General features: G+C 41.5%; 1 protein-coding gene across 2 annotated transcripts in view; it reads left to right on the top strand.

Moving 5' to 3' along the window:
* The window catches only part of ldha (lactate dehydrogenase A4), a 46,988-nt gene extending 24,494 nt beyond the window's left edge, over positions 1–22,494 (top strand). The window contains exons 4-8 of one of the 2 annotated variants that reach the window (XM_039736369.1): positions 5,158–5,331; positions 5,508–5,681; positions 8,226–8,343; positions 17,112–17,235; positions 19,919–22,494. In XM_039736369.1, the coding sequence (XP_039592303.1) occupies positions 5,158–5,331; positions 5,508–5,681; positions 8,226–8,343; positions 17,112–17,235; positions 19,919–20,083 (755 nt within the window). In that variant the 3' untranslated portion in view covers positions 20,084–22,494. The remainder of the gene's footprint in view (positions 1–5,157; positions 5,332–5,507; positions 5,682–8,225; positions 8,344–17,111; positions 17,236–19,918) is intronic. The other variant, XM_039736360.1, reaches the window with a different exon arrangement.
* The last annotated feature ends 546 nt before the right edge of the window (positions 22,495–23,040 follow it).

The following is a 23,040-nucleotide window of genomic DNA, read 5'->3' as shown; positions in this document are numbered from 1 at the left end:
AACAAAGAGGTAAGGACTTCAAGAAGATCCCTGGTGCAGACCTCCACTAACTGGGGACTTGTCTGTTACCCCTCTTCCTCGTACATATCCTGGACAATCCCCACCTCCTTTGTCACTCATGTACCTCCTGATCTCTTGGCATGACACTCAAATCATAAGTCTTCTCCAAATCAATACACACCATATGCAGACCTTTCTGTATTTCTCTGTGCTTCTCTATGATAACATAGTAAGTCTGGCTTATTTATTGAAGCAGAAAAATAAAATATAAAGATAAATGATGAAATGGAATATATAAGTGATTCTTCTTCTTCTTCTTCTCTTGGCTGCTCCCGTTAGGGGTCACCATAGCGGATCATCTTCTTCCATATGTTCCTGTCCTCGTCATCTTGTTCTGTCACCTGCATGTCCTTTCTCCCCACATCCATAAACCTTCTCTTGGGCCTTCCTCTTTTCCTCTTACCCGTAACATCCTTCTCCCAATATACCCAGCATCTCTCCACTGCACATGTCCAAACCAACACAATCTCGCCTCTCTGACTTTGTCTCCCAACCATCCAACCAGAGCTGACCCTCTAATGTCCTCATTTCTAATCCTGTCCATCCTCGTCACGCCCAATGCAAATCTTAACATCTTTAAATCTGCCACCTCCTGCTCTGTCTCCTGCTTTCTGGTCAGTGCCACCGTCTCCAGCCCATATAACATAGCTGGTCTAATAATAAAAATTATAATAATAATAATAAAAAAATAATAAAAAATAATACTGTTACAGCAGTTCTGCATCCATGACATAGGCTCACATCTCCCTGTCTATCGTCAAGATGATGTGTGTTATTATACAAATCCCATTCTGTTTATATAACAAATTACTGCTCCAGACTGTTTTGATCCTCCAACTTTTTGGATTTTCTTTACTGAGATGTTATAATACTTGAGTGACCCTGCACTCTGACCCCCAAAGGTCAAGTGAAAAGACAAATTCCCCTCGGGGACTGACAACGTATATCAATAATAAAGTTTCTTTTTATATCTAACAACCTATAAAACATATACCAGTAATAAAAATATACATTTCCTTGCATACTTAATATATACTTATTTGTAATGATATGCACCCTAAGCTGCACACTTACTACTATCTAAAAAGCACTAAAGGTATGATTTCAAATCTATTAATTATTTCAAAGCATCGTAATAAAACAGTTCAATTTTTTTTTTCTCCAGTCCGCTGGAGGAAGCTGAATAAACACTTAGGTCAGGTTTTCAAAATAAAGACAACAAGGAAAATGAAAATTCCTTAGTTCAGATCGTAATTCGAGGTACTACAGAAAAAACTTCACAGTTTAAAAACTGAGATCTTAAGGAATGAACTGAATACGAAACTGAAATGATTAAAAATCTACTTTAACTCTTTTAGGGCAGATGTCGACGTTTGTCAACAGGAGAGGTTGAGGGCAATAATTAACGGTAAATGGTGACCAGGCCCGCCGTTCCATGTTAGTTTGACTCTCTGTGCTAGAAGAAAAGTTAGCTTTGTTGAGTTATCCGAGATTCCCTGCGCTTGCGTGAGTAGCGAAGAGCAAACAACGGCAAAAATGGCATCGATATCTAGCGAGAGATCGAAGCAAATGCACAAAGCAAAATACTCCATGGATGACGTTTTGCATATTATCTCTGAATTGGAATCCAACTTGTTGGACTCCGATTTTGATGCGAGTGATCTGCAGATCGAGATTGAAAATGAAAGTGAGGTACCAGCATCAGCTGATCTCGTGTAGCTGACGCACCTACCGCAACATTCACCTGGCAGGACCGCCATTTACGATGACACGATGTACAAACCAGATTGCATTGCCTCTGCTTCTACCCCTGCCTTGTGAAGACAGCCTGGCAGCCAGCCTGCCACGCATTTCTGCCAACTGTCGTGCAGCCCGTGAGTAGCCCAGGCCGCAAGAGACGACAAACTGTCAGCCACAGTTCACAGCAACGGATGTTTTATGTTGATTTTTGTGTGAAAATATTGCATTGTGTGCTTTTAAGAAAACTGAGTTATTTGGAAAAAATATTCAGCCCTCAAAGAGTTAAGAGGGGGTTTCAGAAGAGTGGCCGTGTCTCCTTAGTGTGCGTTCAGCCCACCTCTTCACAATGGCACGTAGTGCAGGGTGGGGAAGGGGTTGGCAAGCAAAGTGAGCAGGGGCAGTATACATTATTATTGTAAATAATTGTTACTTTTGTACTTTGATTTGATGTCAAGAGTTTTCGAAGTTTAAACTCATAAACGGTAAATCATAGCAACTCCGTTGTTAAGTTATGGTCCCCGTTATTTGGCAAATGCCGAATATTTGAACAATTTGACGCTTTTTGTACTCTCGCCATACGATGCCATGTCGGCCAGTAGCAGCGGATCCGGCAAACGTTATAAGAACGGTGCTGCCAAACATAAGGCACGCCTGCAGCAGGAATTGAAGAGCACTAAGCTTACCAAGATTTTGACCTTTCTCAAAACTGAGCGAGGGTCAGCGGTAGGAAATGAGAACTTTGAGGCTGGCGAATCGTCCCAACAGTCGCAGACAGTGCAGTAAGTGAAATGGTTGCAGCTACTGAGTCAGCTACTGAGATCAGGTACTTTCTGCTAAAACCATTCAAAATGGAGAAACTACTAAAGACAAACAACCAAAATACATGACCAAGAAATGTCCTACCAACAAGGCAGATTTCTTGGAACCATTGACATCTGACTTTATGATGTGCATTTTTTCAGAACTGGTCGATGTTGTAGTTGTATCCTGTCAGCCGGTGTTGTCATTTTAATTTGTTACAAACTGAAATGGCTTCATTTTATAGCACAGAACAGTTTCTACTGTCTATCTTACGTTACATTTTAATCATCTTCCTTCATGAAGTTGTCTTGGTAAAGTAAGAGAGTCCACATCTTACATTATATTTATGTACTACTACGACTACCCACACCTCCCACATTCCATTCCCACAATTTATCTTATTTTTGCTAACTTACAGTGGCTGTAATAAAGCGATTAAAAAAAGTTATTACAAATTCCATTTAGAGACCCGGTTTGTTTGTCACCAGTGTGTGATCTGATAGTGACGCGGTCCTGAACACCACTGCCCAGCCGGCCCTTAGGATGTAGTTGAGAATAAATTTAAATTAAGAGTTATGCTAGACACGAGGGGTCCTCCTCAGGGCGCTACACAGGGGCCTTCAGCAAGCTAGCTACACCACTGGCGGGGGGCTCCTCAGGGGTACCTGCAGAGCAGTAGTGGAGGCTGGAGGGTAAATAGAACGGCCTGAAGGCTTAGGTGTTTGTTATTCTTAAGCCCCCATGTGTTTATAGGGCACTGTTTTGAATGTTATGGGTAATAAAACCCTTTTCTTTTGTTACTTCTTTTTTTGGTCATCATTTGGGTTTGGGGATGAAGTGTGAGCACCGACTGTACTTACAGTGCGTTGTAAATAACAAACGTCTCATAATACGGGAAACAGAAACAAATCAGTAGCTGACCTTTTGTTGTTCACCAACCAAAACCAAAACTCTGCTTTGTCGTTGGTGCTCATAGACCTCTGGGATATCTGGGACTGACGTTACCCTGCAGATAAAATCCTTTTTTGTTAACCAAGGAATTTCCAGGGTTCTCTTTGTGAACGAGGATACTGTGCTGTTGGTTTCATGCAATGAAGGGGCTCTCTGGTTACTTTAATATTAATTAAAAATCTCAAAGTTTAGTTGTAATATTGTAAATTTCCCCTGGGGATTAATAAAGTATCTATCCATCTATCTATCTATCTATACTATATAGTACCTTTCATATCTATCTATCTATCTATACTATATAGTGCCTTTCATATCTATCTATCTATCTATCTATCTATCTATACTATATAGTGCCTTTCATATCTATCTATCTATCTATCTATCCATCTATACTATACGTGATAGTGTGGCAGAAAAGTAATGAGACTGGTTTTTTATTTACCAAAGTTTTTATTTTTTTCAAACATCAATGTTATCCCCTTCAAAGTAGTTCCCTTGGGCAGCTACACACCGATGAAGACGTTGTTCCCACTGTTGGTAGCAGCGCTGGAAGTCTTCAACTGGTATGGTCTTCAGCATGTCCGTTACACTCTTTTGGATGTTTTCTAAAGTCCCGAAATGACGTCCTTTGAGGACATTTTTCAGTTTAGGAAAAAGGAAAAAGTCACACGGACTGAGGTCAGGTGAATAAGGGGGCTGGGGAACCACAGGAATGCCTTTTGAGGTCAACAAGTCTGTTATGGAGAGGGCAGTTTATCGGCACCATTTTGGCACAGACCTTTCGCATGTGCAAATGTTCAGTCAAAATTTGATGAACGGTAAAGCTGTTCAAATTTAATTGTTCACTCAACATTCTTAATGTTAAACGACGGTCTGATCTCACAAGAGTGTTCACACGTTCGATGTTTTCATTGGTTTTCGAAGTTGAAGGCCTCCCTGAACGGTGTTCATCTTCAATGTGTTTTCTGCCTTCCAAAAATGATTTGTGCCAGCGAAAAACTTGAGCTCGGGGTAAAGAATGTTCCCCATAGGCCTGTTTTAACTTTTCAAACGTCACACTTGCCGTTTAATGGCACAACGTTGCTCCAAATTCCGCTGTTCCATTTTGCGTGACGCACAACCAAAAACACAACTTCGCTAATAGCAGTCACGAAAATCACGTAGTTAACGGAAGGAGTTGAAACTCGCACTGAGCTATGGGAGGGTACTGATACACGGGCTCTATCAAGGACAACAGCGCAGCTTTGCCCGATCGCTTGCAGTGTTGCCAGTCTCATTACTTTTCTGCCACACCATATTATAGTGCCTTTCATATCTATCTATCTATCTATCTATCTATCATATAGTGCCTTTCCTATCTATCTATCTATTATATAGTGCCTTTCATATCTATCTATCTATATATCAATCTATCTTATAATGCCTTTCATATCTATCTATCTATCTATATATTATATAGTGCCTTTCATATCTATCTATCTATTATATAGTGCCTTTCATATCTATCTATCTATATATTATATAGTGCCTTTCATATCTATCTATCTGTCTATCTAATAGAAATTATGACAAAGAAATGATTTGTAATTATTGTGATGTTTCCAGACTACAGTGTAACAGCCAACTCAAAACTGGTGGTCGTCACAGCAGGGGCTCGCCAACAGGAGGGGGAGAGTCGCCTGAACCTGGTGCAGCGCAATGTGAACATCTTCAAATTCATCATCCCCAACATTGTCAAATACAGCCCTGACTGCATCCTCCTTGTGGTTTCCAATCCAGGTGAGAACAGGGGGTGGTCTGGGAAACCTGCAGAAGCTTGGGACTCTGCTTGTCTGGTTTCAGTTTTTCTGGACTCACCCAGTCCTGTTCCTTTTGTTTGTTAGATAGCTCACTAGAAAAGCATCCCATAGTAGAAATGCGTCTAACACCACCTTTCTTCAATTTTCACTTTCTAGTTGACATCCTGACCTATGTGGCCTGGAAACTGAGTGGCTTCCCCCGGCACCGGGTGATTGGCAGCGGTTGCAACCTGGACTCTGCCCGCTTCCGTTACCTGATGGGAGAACGTCTCAACCTTCATGCATCCAGCTGCCATGGCTGGGTTGTTGGGGAGCACGGTGACTCCAGTGGTGAGTGTCTCAACTGGTGTGGTCACTTCATTTCAGTGAGAGATGCAGGCTTAATAAGCATGGGCTCCTAAATTAATTCATCAAGCTGTTACTTCCCAGTTTGGGTATTTTATGCTAGTTTAGAAGTTACAAATTGCTTATTAGATGATTAGAATAATCTAGACAAGAAAAGGCCATTCAGCTCAACGGTAGTATAACATCAAGTCAAGTTTTGAAAGTCCCTAAAGTCCTACTGTCCACCACACTACTTGGTCGCTTACTCCAGGTGTCTGTGGTTATCTGTGTAAAAAAAAAAAAACTTCCTAATGTTTGTGTTGAAATTTCCCCTTAACAAGTTTCCAACTGTGTCCCTGTGTTCTTGATGAACTCACTTTAAAGCACCATCTCGATCCACTGCACTAATTCCCTTCATCATTTTAAACACTTCAGTCAGGTCTCCTCTTCATCTCCTGTAAAGGCTCAGCTCTTTTAATCTTTCCTCATAACTCACTCTCTGTAGCCCTGAATCAGCCTAGTCGCTCTTCTCTGGACCTTTTCTTGTGCTGTTATGTCCTTTTTGTAGCCTGGAGACCAAAATTACACCCAGTACTCCAGATGAGGCCTCACCAGTGTGTTATAAACCTTGAGCAGAACCTCCTGTGACTTGTACTCCACACATCAAGGCGCTATAATGGCTTCTGAATACTGTTTGGCAGTTGATAGTTTTGAGTCCACCACGACTCCTAAATCCTTCTCATAAGGTGGACTTTCGATTTTCAGACCTCTCATTGTGTATTCAACCTCACATTTTACTTTCTGCTTGTAATACTTTACATTAAATTTCATCTGCCACAAATGTGCAGCATCTTGTATGCTGTCCAAGTCCCTCTGTAATGTTTCAACACAGCTGTCCCTCTGCTTTAGATATGCCTGTCGATCTTTTTTTCTGAAAACCCTTTTTCATTAATGGATGGAGTGAAACTGAAGTCCATCCTGAGAACATCAGGTAAAAGGGAGAAACCACCCATGGGTGGGGATACCAGACTTTCACAGGTCGCTCTCACAATTCTAGCCAAATCCGAGCATCTTTGGGATGTGGTAGGAGACTGGGATACCTGGAGAAAACCCTCATGAGTACAGACTTCATAATCCTTACTGAACTTGCTTAATCCAGTTTAGATTCATTAGGCCAAGGGCCTACCATATGGCAATCCTATTCAGGATCAGGATCAGGATAGATAGATAGATGAAAGGCACTATATAATAGATAGATAGATAGATAGATAGATAGATAGATAGATAGATATGAAAGGCACTATATAATAGATAGATAGATAGATAGATAGGACAGGCACTATATGATAGATAGATAGATGAAAGGCACTATATAATAGACAGATAGATAGATAGAATAGATAGATGAAAGGCACTATTAGATAGATAGATAGATAGATAGATGAAAGGTACTATATAATAGATAGATGGATGAAAGGCACTATATGATAGATAGATAGATAGGTGAATGGCACTATATGATAGATAGATAGATAGATAGATAGGTGAATGGCACTATATAATAGATATGAAAGTAGATAGATAGATAGATAGATAGATAGATAGATAGATAGATAGATAGATAGATATGAAAGGCACTATATAATAGATTGATAGACAGAACTTTATTTGTCCCCAGGGTCAAATTTGACATTTTACAGAAGCTCTGTAAGTAAATAAATACATAAATAGATATACACACACACCCACACTGAGGTCTGAACACACACCAGAATTTCTGAAGAAGAAGAACATTTAATAAGAAAGAAAATGTTTTCAGTGCAGAATCCAAAACTGGACTGTGCAATGGTCAACAGCAGCTCACAGTTGGGCACTTCCTCACATTTACCCCAACAAGACTAGTGTTGAGTTGCCAATTAACTAAACACAAATGGCGTTGCATTGTCAAAGGGAGGTAGGAGTACATGGAAAGAGCCCAAGTTGGGATTCAAACCCAGGACTGTGTAATTAAGAGGTGTTCATGTTAAGAATGCGAATGTACTGTACAAGGCTTATGCCTTAAATATTGCAATGTATGAATGTCTTGTGCTTCTTTTGTGACTATGGTTATTGTCAGACCTACTGCACTACGTGGCTGGCTGCATTTGTTTCCTGCAAAGGTGTTGATGAAGCTGAAGGAAGCACTCACAATGCAATATTCATTTATCAGTTTTGCCTATTTTAACCTCAGACTCGGAATTCTATGTTAAAATGGTTAGGCCTGAGTGTTTCTCTTGTTAGGCTGTATTGTTCGCATGTACTGTTTTAGGCCTGAACACCACTCAGGACAGCATTCTGCCACCATTTAGTGGATAAAGTAGCCTCATGCTGCAAAAAACATTATGAATATTACTATGTGGAATGCCTTGAAACCCCACAGTATGAGTTAGTAAATATGGCTGTGGAAAAGAACAAGTGGGCCTCACTGTGATTTGGTCCAATTGTATGTGGTGGAAAATAAACGAATGAATGAATGAATGAAAGATTATATGTGATGTTTTATTTCCCCAGTTCCTGTGTGGAGCGGAGTAAACGTGGCTGGCGTGTCTCTGAAGTCCCTGAATCCTGACATGGGGACGGAGAAGGACAAGGAGAACTGGAAGGAAGTGCACAAGCAGGTGGTGGACAGGTGAGAACATCTTCCTCAGGGCCATTTTTATAAAAACCTTTCTCTTTTTCTGGGCTCCCCAAATCTGTGGTCTGCTAAGGCATGTTAAAGGTCATGGCTGAAATAAAAATATCACGCTAGGTCAAGAGGGCAGCTTATCAATTTGCAGTTCTTTTGGAGTAGTTGGGTCTCGTTTTATATGTGTGTTGCTGGTGCAGTGACCATCACCAGTCCAGGGCACTTCACGTACTGAGTAATAATGCATCAATTGTGTTAAGTTCATTTAACCTTGAGTTGGTGAAAATTTTTGAAATCTTTGGGAAATTTTGCCTAACTCCGCGAAATGCACTGAAGTCAATGAAGAAGGAGAAACTGAACTGGTATTGAGTGGATTATAATGGTGCAGTGGTCTTTAAAGTGTCCCTGAGGGCTAAGGAAACGTCTGCCAACTATGCTGGACCGATTTTTTGTGGCCAAAAGTGTGACATGAGCTGTGAGACAGCAGAGTGAACCACTGCGCCACCCTGCCTCCCTGAGATAAAATTATACTCTGAACCCACAGTACTCCGAGTCCTTTATCTCTGCTTGAATCTCATGAGCGGCCATCATTACGACTGACTAACACCCATAGAGCCGATGATGGCAGGGATCAGCATTATATACTTCAGGGGGCTGTGCTTGTCACTGTCCGATCTGTGCTACATAGCGAGGAGCATAACATGCTTAATTTAGCAGTGAAGACACAACGTACAATGACTCAAAGTATTTTCATAATATTCTCATTATGGTCAGCTGAAGTAACCCTCACATGAAAACACTGCAAGTATTTTATTTTTTCTTATTTTAAACGCAATCCAGATGCAAATCCAGCTGGAGTACCGAACGGAAAGTAACATCATGCATCTGTGTACACGCCAGAAATTATTCTCGGATGAATAAAGCCAATGCCATGCAGTGATAGGTGGACTACGCTTACAGTATGCATGAGTGAAATCAATGCAAATTGGGCACGTAGAGCAGATCAGGCAGTTACATCACCACCCAACATGGCTGCTACAGCTCTGTGATGTCACACGGGTCTTACAAAGCATCATGGGGGCGCTGCGGAACAGCTACAAAGTGAATTTTCAGGAAAAACGTTTGGCAAATTTGCTGCGAAAAATGCTGTGCTGATTTTTGCCGATCAACATTAGTAAGGAATAATCAAGTTTTTTTTCTGCTATAACTCATTGTACAAAAACAAATATGACATACAGGGAAGCTAAGTAGCCGTGAGAACTGCCAGGGATCCCATGATCTGGTATTATCAAGGTACAGTAATATGGCTGCTTTTTTAACATTTTGTAATATACTAGCTGTGCTCTCCATCAAAGATAGAAGTAATCACCGTAGACCTCGTCGTTAATATTTGCAGTTCACTATCTATTGGAATGTATTTTGTAATAAAAGGCATCGCATTTGTCATTCCAACACATGGTGAAACGCAAATATTTATAGTAATAAAATACATTACTGCAGATGTTTGTGATTAGAATGCTAAATGCAATGCACATGTCTCTGTTATATACCATTTGGTAAGGGATTTGTAAAAGCGGTGTCAATATTGGTGATGCACCATCTGTTAGAATGACACATGCAATGCATTTTGTTTTACTAAAAATGTTTGTGATGTGCCATCTTTTAAAATGACCAGACGGACACGCAAACACTAATACCTTGTGGTTTTTTAATTGCGAACAAAGCAAAAATATCAAGATAAAATATTTTGAAGATTTACCTTATATGAATCTTTTTCCCAATCTCTATAATGAAGCAATCTGCTGTTCTTCACTGCAGACTCCTTCAAGCTGTTTTACTGGACAACTACAGAATCTTAATTTCCCGAAGGGTATTCCACACCAGGCCCTGTCACAGGATACTTTACAGGGCTCGAAATCACACTAACTTTGACACTCAGCCTTTCTGAACAAAGTAGATAGACAGATAGGAAAGGCACTATATAATAGATAAATAGTTGTGAAAGGCACTATATAATAGACAGATAGAAAAGGCACTATATAATAGACAGATAGTTGTGAAAGGCACTATATAATAGACAGATAGAAAAGGCACTATATACAACAACAACAACAACAACATTTATTTATATAGCACATTTTCATACAAACAGTAGCTCAAAGTGCTTTACATATTAAAGAATAGAAAAATGAAAGACATAATTATAAAAAAATAAATCAACATTAACATCGAATAAGAGTAAGGTTCAATGGCCAGGGGACAGAAAAACAAAAAACTCCAGACGGCTGGAGAAAAATAAAATCTGTAGGGATTCCAGACCATGAGACCCCAGTCCCTCTGGGCATTCTACCTAACATAAATGAAACAGTCCTCTTTGGATTTAGGGTTCTCACGGAAGGGCTTGATGATGATGATGGTCACGTAGACTTCTTCCTTTTAATCCGTCCATCATTGTTGGAGCATCATGAAGCTTTGAGTAGGTGGAGGTGGCGCAGGCCACCACCACAAAGAAACCAGAAAAAGAAACAGAAAAGAGAGTAGGGGTCAGTACCGATTTTAGAGCCACCATGAATAGTTGTTATGATGAATTGAACATACAGAGTATCAGGATTAAGTTAAATTACGATTAAAATGAAGTTATAAAAGGCCATGTTAAAGTAATGTGTTTTCAGCAGTGTTTTAAAGTGCTCCACTGTATCAGCCTGGCGAATTCCTATTGGCAGGCTATTCCAGATTTTAGGTGCATAACAGCAGAAGGCGCCCTCACCACTTCTTTTAAGTTTTGTTCTTGGAATTCTAAGGAGACACTCATTTGAGGATCTGAGGTTACGATTTGGAATATAAGGTGTCAGACACTCCGATATATAAGATGGCGCAGATTATTTAAGGCTTTATAAACCATAAGCAGAATTTTAAAGTCAATTCTGAATGACACAGGTAACCAGTGTAGTGACATCAAAACTGGAGAAATGTGTTCTGATTTTCTTTTCCTAGTTAGGATTCTAGCAGCTGCATTCTGCACTCGTTGCAAACGATTTATATCTTTTTGGGTAGTCCTGAGAGGAGTGCGTTACAGTAATCTAGTCGACTGAAAACAAACGCTGAACTAATTTCTCAGCATCTTTCAGTGATAAAGAGGTCTAACTTTACTTATGTTTCTTAAGTGAAAAATGCTGTCCTAATGATCTGATTAATATGTGATTTAAAATTCAGATTACAGTCAACAATCACCCCTAAGCTTTTTACCTCCGTCTTGACTTTTAATCCTAATGTATCCAGTTTATTTCTAATAGCCTCATTGTATCCATTATTGCTGATCACTAAAATTTCAGTTTTCTCTTTATTTAACTTGAGAAAATTACTATTCATCCATTCTGAGATACAAGTCAGACATTGTGTTAGTGAATCAATAGAATCGGGATCATCAGGTGCTATTGATAAGTACAGCTGTGTGTCATCAGCATAGCTGTGGTAGCTCACGTTGTGCCCTGAGATAATCTGACCTAACGGAAGCATGTAGATTGAGAATAACAGCGGACCCAGGATAGAGCCTTGTGGAACACCATATTGGATATCATGTGTCTTCGAGTTGTAATTCCCACAACTAACAAAATATTTTCTCCCTGTCAGGTAGGATTCAAACCAATTTAAGACCCTGCCAGAGAGGCCCACCCATTGACTAAGGCGATTTCTAAGAATGTTGTGATCAATGGTGTCAAATGCAGCACTCAGATCTAAGAGGATGAGAACAGATAAATGGCCTCTGTCTGCATTCACCCGCAAGTCATTTACTACTTTAACGAGTGCAGTTTCTGTGCTGTGATTTGTTCTAAAACCCGACTGAAATTTATCAAGAATAGGAGGTTTATTGAGGTGGTCATTTAACTGCATAATGACTGCCTTCTCCAGAACTTTACTTAAGAAAGGCAGGTTAGAGATGCGTCTAAAATTTTCAAGAGCCGAGGGGTCAAGATTATGTTTCTTAAGTAGGGGTTTAACTACAGCAGTCTTAAGACAGTCTGGGAAGACCCCCGTATCTAGTGACGAATTTACTATGTCAAGAACATTATCAATTAGCACGCCTGATACTTCTTTGAAAAACCTTGTTGGTATCGGGTCAAGGACGCAGGTGGAGGGTTTTAATTGAGATATTATTTTTTGTAAATCAGGTAAATCTATCCTAGTGAAAGAGTTTATAATAGAGTATATAATAGACAGATAGTTGTGAAAGGCACTATATAATAGACAGATAGGAAAGGCACTATATAATAGATAGATAGTTGTGAAAGGCACTATATAATAGACAGATAGGAAAGGCACTATATAATAGATAGATAGTTGTGAAGGGCACTATATAATAGACAGATAGTTGTGAAAGGCACTACATAGATAGATAGACAGATAGGAAAGGCACTATATAGTTGGTAGATAGATAGATAGTTGTGAAAGGCACTATATAATCAATAGATAGTTGTGAAAGGCACTATATAGATAGATTGATAGATAGATGTGAAAGGCACTAGATAATCGATAGATAGGTAGGAAAGACGCTATATTGATTGGTATTATATTTACTGTTAGTAATGGCCGTTCACATCGGTGCTCAAATCTCCCCTCTTCAGTCTCCCCTAATCAATCCATCCTTGTTTGTCATGGAGTGCTGACGTGTTGCACGCTGATAGGACCTGCACGTAAGAATATGACTGTACTCTGTACACGTGACAGTGCGACTTTTACAACTACATACCAACTAATCCTGGATGGAATGCCAGTCTACTGCAGGGCACACACTCCTGCACATACCCGCCCTCACATAACCCAGATCTTTGGAATGTGGGAAGAAAGCCAACGTAATCCGCTTGTTCTTTTTTCACTTTCATACCCGGCACTACAGTATCAATCTTTACATTGCAGACAGTCCATGTTTCTTCTGCGCACAGCTCTTGATGTGTCGCGATTTTAAAGCACAGGACAGAATTTGCGATCATTCACAAAGGAGACGAGGTTCAGTTTCTCACATGATGGCACTGCAAAAAACATCAGTCGTCGTGTTTTTCTGTTTACCACCTTTTATGAAAATGCCGAGACAGCGACTGTTGTATTTTTGTTCACTTTGCACCTCCTGCGGTGTTTCTTAATTAAATGTGGCTTAGCAGTGCGCTTCTATTGCAGTTTTAAGAGGCTGGAGTGACACCTCAACAGCTTAACATCTCCTGATTTAGATTAAACCTTCCTGCTCCTTGCAGGCTGTTTAGTTATGGCGACTCCTTTCCTCCGTACAACTCAGCTTACTAAAGCACACTTTACAAAGTCTGATTCAATGATGTGCTAAGGGTGACGGCCGTGTTACCTGAACCCACGGAGATGTTCCATCAAATCAGTGCTTGAATTGGGCTGGCACGTCCCCGTTTTTGCCTCCTGCAGTTAAGACAAGCGTCCAGGGGCACATCGGCACTACACCCACCAGTCCTAACCCGTAATTACAAAAACATTCTGTCCTCTCACTGAGCTTTCACAGCCCCCCTCGCTACAGTTTCTGTATATCAGCACGTGTTTGTACGAGTAAGGAAGGCCGAGGGCTCCACATCACGCAGCACAAGGCTGGCCACTGATTTAGTGTGCGGTCTTCAGATTTTCAGAAGGTCACGTTGGGAATGTCTAAGGCTGCTACTGCAGGTCATCATCCAGGTCCCAGGATCACTTCTGCACCGCAGGCCTTACCTGTCTAGTCGTGCGTTTCTAAAATGATCTGCCATCCCAACTGTCTCTACACCCTTAGTTAAGCAGTTGGTGGAGTACCTCTGCTCTTAAAATAAATGAAGTTACAGTTGGTGATGTAAGGTCATCTCTTCAGGATCCATCCAGTTGTTTTCCTCAACTTGATTTTCCAGTGCCAGGCCATGGACTGCAGCCTATCCCAGTAGCAACAGGTGCAAGGCAAGAATAAAACTTCCCAGACTCACTCATTCATTCCTTCATTCCCACCAGGCCGAGACCACCATTAAGCGAACAGTCAAATGAATCAGTCAGTCACTCGTTCATTCATTTATTCATTCATTCCTTCCTTCATTCCCACCAGGCCAAGACCACCATTAAGCGAGCAGTCAACCTAATCAGTCAGTCAATCGTTCATTCATTTATTCCTTCATTCCCACCAGGCCGAGACCACCATTAAGCGAGCAGTCAACCTAATCAGTCAGTCACTCACTCGTTCCTTCCTTCATTCCCACCAGGCCAAGACCACCATTAAGCGAGCAGTCAACATAATCAGTCAGTCGCTCGTTCATTCATTTATTCATTCATTCCTTCCTTCATTCCCACCAGGCCGAGACCACCATTAAGCGAGCAGTCAACCTAATCAGTCAGTCACTCGTTCATTCCTTCATTCCCACCAGGCCCAGACCACCGCAGTCACCCTAAACACGTGCATTTGGTGTCGACAGGAGGCCTGCACAGATACCAAAGTCTGGATACACCATAGCAGACATCATTCAGTATTTGACAAATTACAAAACCAGACGAGCTGACTCAGGAACAACACAGAAGTGACAGAAACGTCAGTCAGTTGATGATGTTCTGATGTCTGATTCAGTGTCCTCCTTCACAGTCTCAGGTGATTTATTTGAAATATCTGCGCCCACTATGTGGACCACATAAAAGAATTCTGTACATAAGCCAATAATTACTTCTCAGTTTATGAATGTAGATGACACCTGCACTCTGGAGCCACTTGCCAGTCTCACGGGTACTAACATACAGGTAGTTCTTTCCACATTTCTGAAGTGTAAATGGAGGCAGGTGACCCCGTTACAGTCACAAAGGCACAACACCTTAGCAACTGGGTGAGTGAGGGCACAAAGGAAAATGAGGTGGCACCCGATTGGCTGTACTGCTATTATAAGTCAAATCAACTGAATAATTCAGAGGCTGGAATTTCATACGGTAAAGAGTGGCAGTTTGGTCAATCGCATGTGAAATAATTTTACAGAATGCATCACCTTGCACCCACGTCGTTCATTTGAACCGCTTATTCAGTTTGCGTTGACAGATTATTATGGGGGTTACCCTAATGCAATTTGGTGCTACCCCCAGTGGTCAGGGTAGTATACTGCACCTGAAATATTCTACACATGTATGTAATACTTTTGGAACGGGCATCTTATTTTCACCACAGTGTTTGGTTTAGCATGAGCTGTACAGTTATGGCTAAAAATATTTTAGAATTATCCAAGTGTTGGTTTTCACAAAGTTTGCTGCTTCAGTGTTTTCAGATCTTTGTGTCAGATGTTTCTATCGTATACTGAAGTAGAATTACAAGCATTTCCTAAGTTTCAAAGGCTTTGACTGATAATGACATGGCGTTTATGCACAGAGTTCATATTCACAGTGCTGGCACTGCTTTCTTTTTCAAGACCTCTGCAATTCACCCTGGCATGCTGGCCATCATTCAACTTCTGGGCCCAATCCTGACTGATGGCAGCCCATTCTTCTATAATCAATGCTTGGAGTTTGTCAGAATTGGTGGGTTTTGTGCCCTGCGGTGGGCTGGCGCCCTGCCCGGGGTTTGTTTCCTGCCTTGCGCCCTGTGTTGGCTGGGATTGGCTCCAGTAGACCCCCGTGACCCTGTCGTTAGGATATAGCGGGTTGGATAATGGATGGAAGGATGGATGGTGGGTTTTTGTTTGTCCAACTGCCTCTTGAGGAATGACCACAAGTTCTCAATGGGGAGTTTCCTGGTCATGGACCCCACATTTTCGATATTTTGTTCCCCGAGCCACTTAGTTGTCATTTTTGCCTTATGGCCCGGAGCTCCATCATGCTGGATTGTTCATGTTGGTCACCAAACTGTTCTTGGATGGTTGGCAGAAGTTCCTCTCGCAGGATGTTTTGGTCCAATTCTTTATTCATGGCTGTGTTCTTAGGCCAAATTGTGAGTGAGCCCTACACTGCCTTGGCTGAGAAGCAACCCCACGTGACATGAATGGTCTCAGGATGCTTTACCGTTGGCCTAACAGAGGACTGATGGTAGCGCCACTCACCTTTTCTTTTTTTTTCTGGATGCTCCAAACAATTGGAAAGGGGATTCATCAGAGACATTGACTTGACCCCAGCAGCCCTGAGTAGTCCAATCTCAGAATATCAGTCTGTCCCTGATGTTTTTTTTGGCTTCTTTGCTGCCTTTCTTGCCACCCACCATGCCATCCTCCAACAATCTTCATCTAACTCACACCTGCCTGCTGCCATTCCTGAGCAAGCTCTGCCCTGGTGGTGCCCACAGCTGAATCCACTTTAGGAGACGCTCCTGGTGCTTGCTGGACTTTCTTGGGCACCCTGAAGCCTTCTTCCCCTCTCTGTTGTAACTCAATCATCATGACAGAGTGATCTCCAGCCTTGCCCTCACTGCCGCTCTCACCCGTGTGAATGAGAGGATCACTGAAGTGACGTCAGATGGTCCTTTGGTGGCAGGGCTGACATGCAGGGTTTTTTTGGGATGAAGTTCATTTTCACAGCAAAGAGGGCCATTCATCTGCTCACTCTTCAGAACATTGTGGAGTCGATGCCAATTGCCATCATAAAAGCTGAGGCAGCAAACTTTGTGAAAATTAACATTAGTGTCATTCTCAAAACTTTTGCCCACGACCGTAGTGTTTAAAGTGTATTTTTGTGGCATACAACTTCCCAAGGTACAGCTGCTTTGGTATGTTCACGATCTCTCAGTCTCGACTGACATTTTGGCTTTTCTGACTCGTTTCTTTCTCTCCCCTGCTTAGCGCCTACGAAGTCATCAAGCTGAAGGGCTACACCTCCTGGGCCATTGGAATGTCCGTGGCTGACTTGGCACAGACCATACTCAAGAATCTTAGGAAGGTGCACCCCGTCTCCACAATGGTTAAGGTAGGTGGGACATGGACTGTGACGTAACTAAAACTAACCTCCCAACTCCAGAATGGCAACATTTTAGTTCAGCTTACAAGGTAAAATAGTCAAGTAGCTGAAGTGACGTGGGAGGTCTGACGTTCACTTTAAGGTAGGTTGCCCCCAAGAACAAAGGCTTGCCAATCCACAGCACAGTTTTATAATTGACATTGCCCTTACCAGCTTTACCCTTATTGAAGGAAGAAGTATTAGGGAATGTGAAATTAATGTAATTTTATTAAAATGTACTAAATCAGCCAGAAAAAGTAGAAACTTACCCGAAATATAACGATGAAATTAACGACAAAATCTCCTTACAATTCCACCCATGATGGGCTGATGCCACTGGCCTGAATTGCTAGATAAGTATACACAAGGCCAGCTGTAGAGAAACCCAACAGCACTTGTGGGCCCCGTGTATTGTGATGACCAACTAGTTGTTTGGGTTTGATGTCCCAGAGTCCATTGGAAGTGTGTGTTGAGATGAATCATTTATCATAATGATGTAGAAGATCATGTGTGGAGAAATCCAACAGCAGTTGTGGGCGCCATGTGTTATGTTGACCAACTAGTTGCACTTGTATAATGTCCAACCCTCTTGAAAGTGCGTGTTGAGATGAATCACTCATCACAATAACGTACAAGGCAAGCTGTGGAGAAACCCAACAGCAGTTGTGGGTACAATGTGTGGTGTTGACCAACTACTTGCACTGATCAAATGTCGAACAGTATGCCGAAAATGTGTGTTGAGATGAATCAGTCATCACAATGATGTACACTGCCAGCTGTGGAGAAACCCAACAACAGTTATGGCCACCATGTATTGTGATAGCTACCTAGTTGCTTGGGTATTATGTCCCAGAGTCCATTGGAAGTGTGTGTTGAGATGAATCATTTATCATAATGATGTAGAAGATCAGGCGTGGAGAAATCCAACAGCAGTTGTGGGCGCCATGTGTTATGTTGACCAACTAAGTTGTACTTGTATAATGTCCAACCCTCTATTGAAAGTGTGTGTTGAGATGAATCACACATGACAATAATGTATACGGCTAGCTGTGGAGAACCCCAACAACAGTTGTGGCCACCATGTATTGTGATGACCAACTAGTTGCTCGGGTATGATGTCCATGAGTCCATTGAAAGTGGGTGTTGAGATGAATCATTTATCATAATGATGTAGAAGATCAGGCGTGGAGAAACCTAATAGCAGTTGTGGGTACAGTGTGTGGTGTTGACCAACTACTTGCACTGGTCAAATGTCAAATACTGCACTGAAAGTGTGCATGGAGATGAATCAGTCATCATAATGATGTATACAGTCAGCTGTGGAGAAACCCAACAACAGTTATGGCCACCATGTATTGTGATGACCATCTAGTTGCTTGGGTATGGTGTCCCAGAGTCCATTGAAAGTGTGTGTTGAGATTAATCATTTATCATAATGATGTAGAAGATCAGGTGTGGAGAAATCCAACAGCAGTTGTGGGCACCATGTGTTATGTTGACCAACTAAGTTGCACTTGTATAATGTCCAACCCTCTATTGAAAGTGTGTGTTGAGATGAATCACACATCACAATAATGTATACGGCTAGCTATGGAGAAACCCAACAACAGTTGTGGCCACCATGTATTGTGATGACCATCTATTTGCTTGGGTATTATGTCCAAGAGTCTATTGAAAGTGTGTGTTGAGATGAATCAGTCATCATAGTGATGTAGAAGATCAGGTGTGGAGAAACCTAACAACAGTTGTGGGTGCTATGTGTGGTGTTGACCAACTACTTGCATTGGTCTAATGCCCAACAGTGCACTGAAAGTGTGTGTTGAGATGAACCACTCATCACAATGATGTATATGGCCAGCTGTGGAGAAACCCAACAGCAGTTGTGGGCACCATTTGTTATGTTGACTAACTTGTTGCACTAGTTTAATGTCCAACCCTCTATTGAAAGTGTGTGTTGAAATGAATCATTCATCACAATGATGTAGAAGATCAGGTGTGGAGAAACCCAACAGCAGTTATGGATACAATGTGTGGTGTTGACCAACTACTTCCACTGGCCAAATGTTCAACCCTCTATTGAAATTGTGTGTCGAGATGAATCAAACATCACAATGATGTATATGGCCAGTTTTGGAGAAACCACACAACCTTTGTGTTGACCATCTGTTTTACTTAAGCACCAGTTGCACTAGTGTCATAGTTGGCACACCATTGAAAATGTGTGTGTGCCACTTGTGGAAGTGGATTGTTAAAAACAGGGATGTGTAAGGAGAGTTGTGGAGAGTTATCAGCTGCCATGCACGCAGAGCTGCCCCTACCACTAAAGACTGGTTTGATTTTGTCGAGATGAGTCCCGGACTCGTTGAATTGAGTCACCGAGTATGTCAGACTCTGTGACTGGCGTTCACGTGGCCGACTGCCTCTGATTTGCTACTCTTATGTAAATGAAGGCTACAACCGATAAAATCACTGGAAAAGTCATCTAATGTGACGTGGCCTTGACCTGTCAACTGAATATGTGACTGGAGCGAAGGGGAGGTGTGGCATCAGGTCACGATTGTGCATTTTATCTTCTTCCTTTGAATTCTAAGAGTGTGCTTGCGAGGGGCGCTGTATAAGATCAGAATTGTCTAACACTGTGGTGTCCTTGCAGGGAATGCACCACATTTCCGATGAAGTCTTCCTGAGCGTCCCCTGTGTTCTGAGCAACAGCGGCATCTCTGACGTGGTGAACATGACGCTCAAGGCAGAAGAGGAGGATCAGCTGAAGAAGAGCGCCAGTACCCTCTGGGCCATACAGAAGGAACTGCAGTTTTAAGTAAAGCGTGTACACAATCCCACCCCAAGCCCCAAAGCCTGACGGCCTACTCACGCCTACTAGCTGGTCACAAAAAGAGGCAGCCATGTTACTGACTGCTTATGTGTTTGTCCCAATTTGGTCAAAAAGCTGTGTATTTGCTTAGGTCAGAGTGTCCGTGTGTGTCTGTAATGTCTTCCTAGCACTCCTTTAGAGAATATATCTATATTTTACATTATATTTAAAAAACATTAGCTTATATTGTCAGCTGAATGAAAATTTAAATTGAAACAAAAACCAGTAAAAACATTTTTCTTAAGCAGGGTTTGTCTTCTCCATCTCTGTCTAAAAGCCCTTGCAGTCATTTTTGTTTGCCTAAATAGCACTGCTCAGCCCCACAGTGGTTCGGTCACATGGCAGTGACGCTAGGGTTGTTCGTCCTGTTTGCGGAGTCATCAGGTGGTTTCTTTTCAAATGACGAGGTAGAATTTTTATTTTTTCAGATTCTGATCCTGAAAAACGGGTACGGGCGAGGAGTAACACTTGCCGGTTTGGATGGGACAAACTGCCAGCTAACCGGAACCCTGGTGCAATGGAAGGTGTGCACGTTGTGAAGCAAACAGCAAAACCTCGACCAAACAAATTTCAAAACTAAGTGGAAGAAATTTGAATTTACCAACGTATTTAAGAATGAGGCCTCGACTTGAGTGCGATTTCTACTCTGGCGGTGGTCTCGATGGAGTTTGCATAATCTCGTCGTTTGCTTGGCTTTCTCCTATTTAATTTTTTTCCCTGCAACTCTAAATTTTTAGTGAAAATAGATGGCGAAATATTCCGAGCGTAACTTATCCGCCCACGAACACTAAACCTCTGCTGAACGAGCGGGTGCCACTATAAATCGTTAAACATCTCGGAGCAAGAATTGTCACACCTCGTAAGAACAAAAGAAATTTTAATGGAGAAGACCAACCACTCAATCGATGAAACTCATTTGGAATTTGATCATTTGATCACGTTGTATTTGCTAGAGTACCGAAAACTATAATAAGGACTCATAGGCGATAACTCAGCTCCAGGTGTTAAAACCAAAGAATCGTTCCTCCAACTCGTCATTCTTTTCAAAACTACCCTTGTTCACTTTAAACTACATCTTTACTCCTTTCTCCTTTATCTGTTTTTAATGCCTTTTTTCACAATCCTAGATATCCACATTTTCCCTAAGTTACGCAGCATTTCACTCACACTTAGCCAAAGCCATGTGGAGCATTGCACAAAATGGCACCCGTGACGTCCTGCGCGTTCAGGGTTAAGGGGTAGATGACCCCAACAGTCCTCGACATAAGAATGTAAACTAACCAATTAAAACAAACGGTACCAAATGTCTGGTTTTATACAACCGCAGTAACATTTTTGAAAACAAAGCCACCTAAATGGTCAAACTTTTTCCGTTCAATAACACCTTGAAGTTTACGAGCTTTGTGGAAATTTCTTCATTTTAATCTCCGTGCGATAACTTGACTCCCTTGTAACAGAGTTTGGGCGAATCGATTAGGAGCGTTTTGATAAACCTTGTGGTTTTTGATTTTTTAATAAAATGACCCCACGAATGTGGACGGTGACTATGGCTATGATGTACACGGTGAAGCGATGAAGTTCGCTTATCATGGTCTGCAATGATCCTCAAAAAAGTCAACCTTGTGCGACACCCAGAATGTGAAAACATCAATCACAAGTAAAAAGAAGCGGTACAAGATGTACTCAAGCCCCACTACAGCCTGGAAAACTTATTTCATACGTGAAACGTTTGTTTACTGCTTGAAAATACGGTGAACTGAAATTTGTGTTCAATTTATAATATTCGCGTCACGACTGTGAATGTTAATTGCGATTAAATTTTCACGGTGTTGCTAAACGACTTTACACTAAAGACGTGCAGATTTTGTCTTTACATTTACAAGATGCTCGACACGAAATTGCTGACTTCCACTGTACCAGGGTTAACAGCACATAAAACCGATTCCAAACCGAATGCCGTATTACTTTTCTTCTCCGCAGATATTTTTTCCAAGACAAGAAAGTGATGATAAAATTCTAAAATCTGGAACGACTTCATTGATGTGATGGAATCCCGATTGCCGTCACGGTATGCTGTATGTGTTTAGCAGCTCTGCTTCCATGTGCTGTGTGCCATATTGCGACGTCAGTGTTCACGATGTCATGCAAAAGTAGGCTGCTCTGTCCGCTCACGATGTTATGAATGATGATGTTTGCAGTGTCACTGGAGCGGATTACTTTTATCGGGAGAGTGAATATTTTTCAGACTGAAAATAGTGGGAAATGGACAAAAGCAGCTGAAAGTCTGTCCCCCACTGATGACGGGACATCAATGATATGTATTTTCCTGTATTGCCCTTTTAACACTAGAATTACCAGAGCCTACGAAAAAACTCGTCCCACCTTAAAACGCTTCGCACCTCAACGTCACGTCTTTTGTCTTCTAAATTTGTGGCTAAGCAGCCTACTATCACACCCCCCACCGGCGCACAATTTTCTCAGCTCAAGTCTGTTTAACTGCATGTCAGTTGCTTGGAGTTGTATAGAGTGAGAACTCAAGCAAAATGACACCTTTTATAAATACTATATTGTTATTTGGAACACTTGCATTTCATGTGTGTTCCATGTCTACAACGATCTATGTACACACATCGTTAAAAAAGAAACGTTTTTCATGTTTTTGTCATAATTGGCAAAATGTAGACATAAAGTTTATGATGTGTGAAGCCTGAAGTCCAAATATCAAAGAAACAGTTTCACAATAAGTACAAATATTATAGAACAAGTGCGCTTTTATTCAAAAATATAACTACAGAAAAACAACCCGCGTTAGAATGCGATAATGACACGCATTTGCTAAGAGCGCTGTGGTGGCGCAACGGTATCAGCTCTTGACTAGTAGTCTGAACTTTACAGGTTAGATT

Source organism: Polypterus senegalus, chromosome 1, assembly GCF_016835505.1.
Source record: "Polypterus senegalus isolate Bchr_013 chromosome 1, ASM1683550v1, whole genome shotgun sequence".
Lineage (NCBI taxonomy): Eukaryota > Metazoa > Chordata > Cladistia > Polypteriformes > Polypteridae > Polypterus > Polypterus senegalus.
The sequence above is the reverse complement of the archived record's forward strand: the minus strand, read 5'-3'. Positions and strand labels throughout refer to the sequence as shown.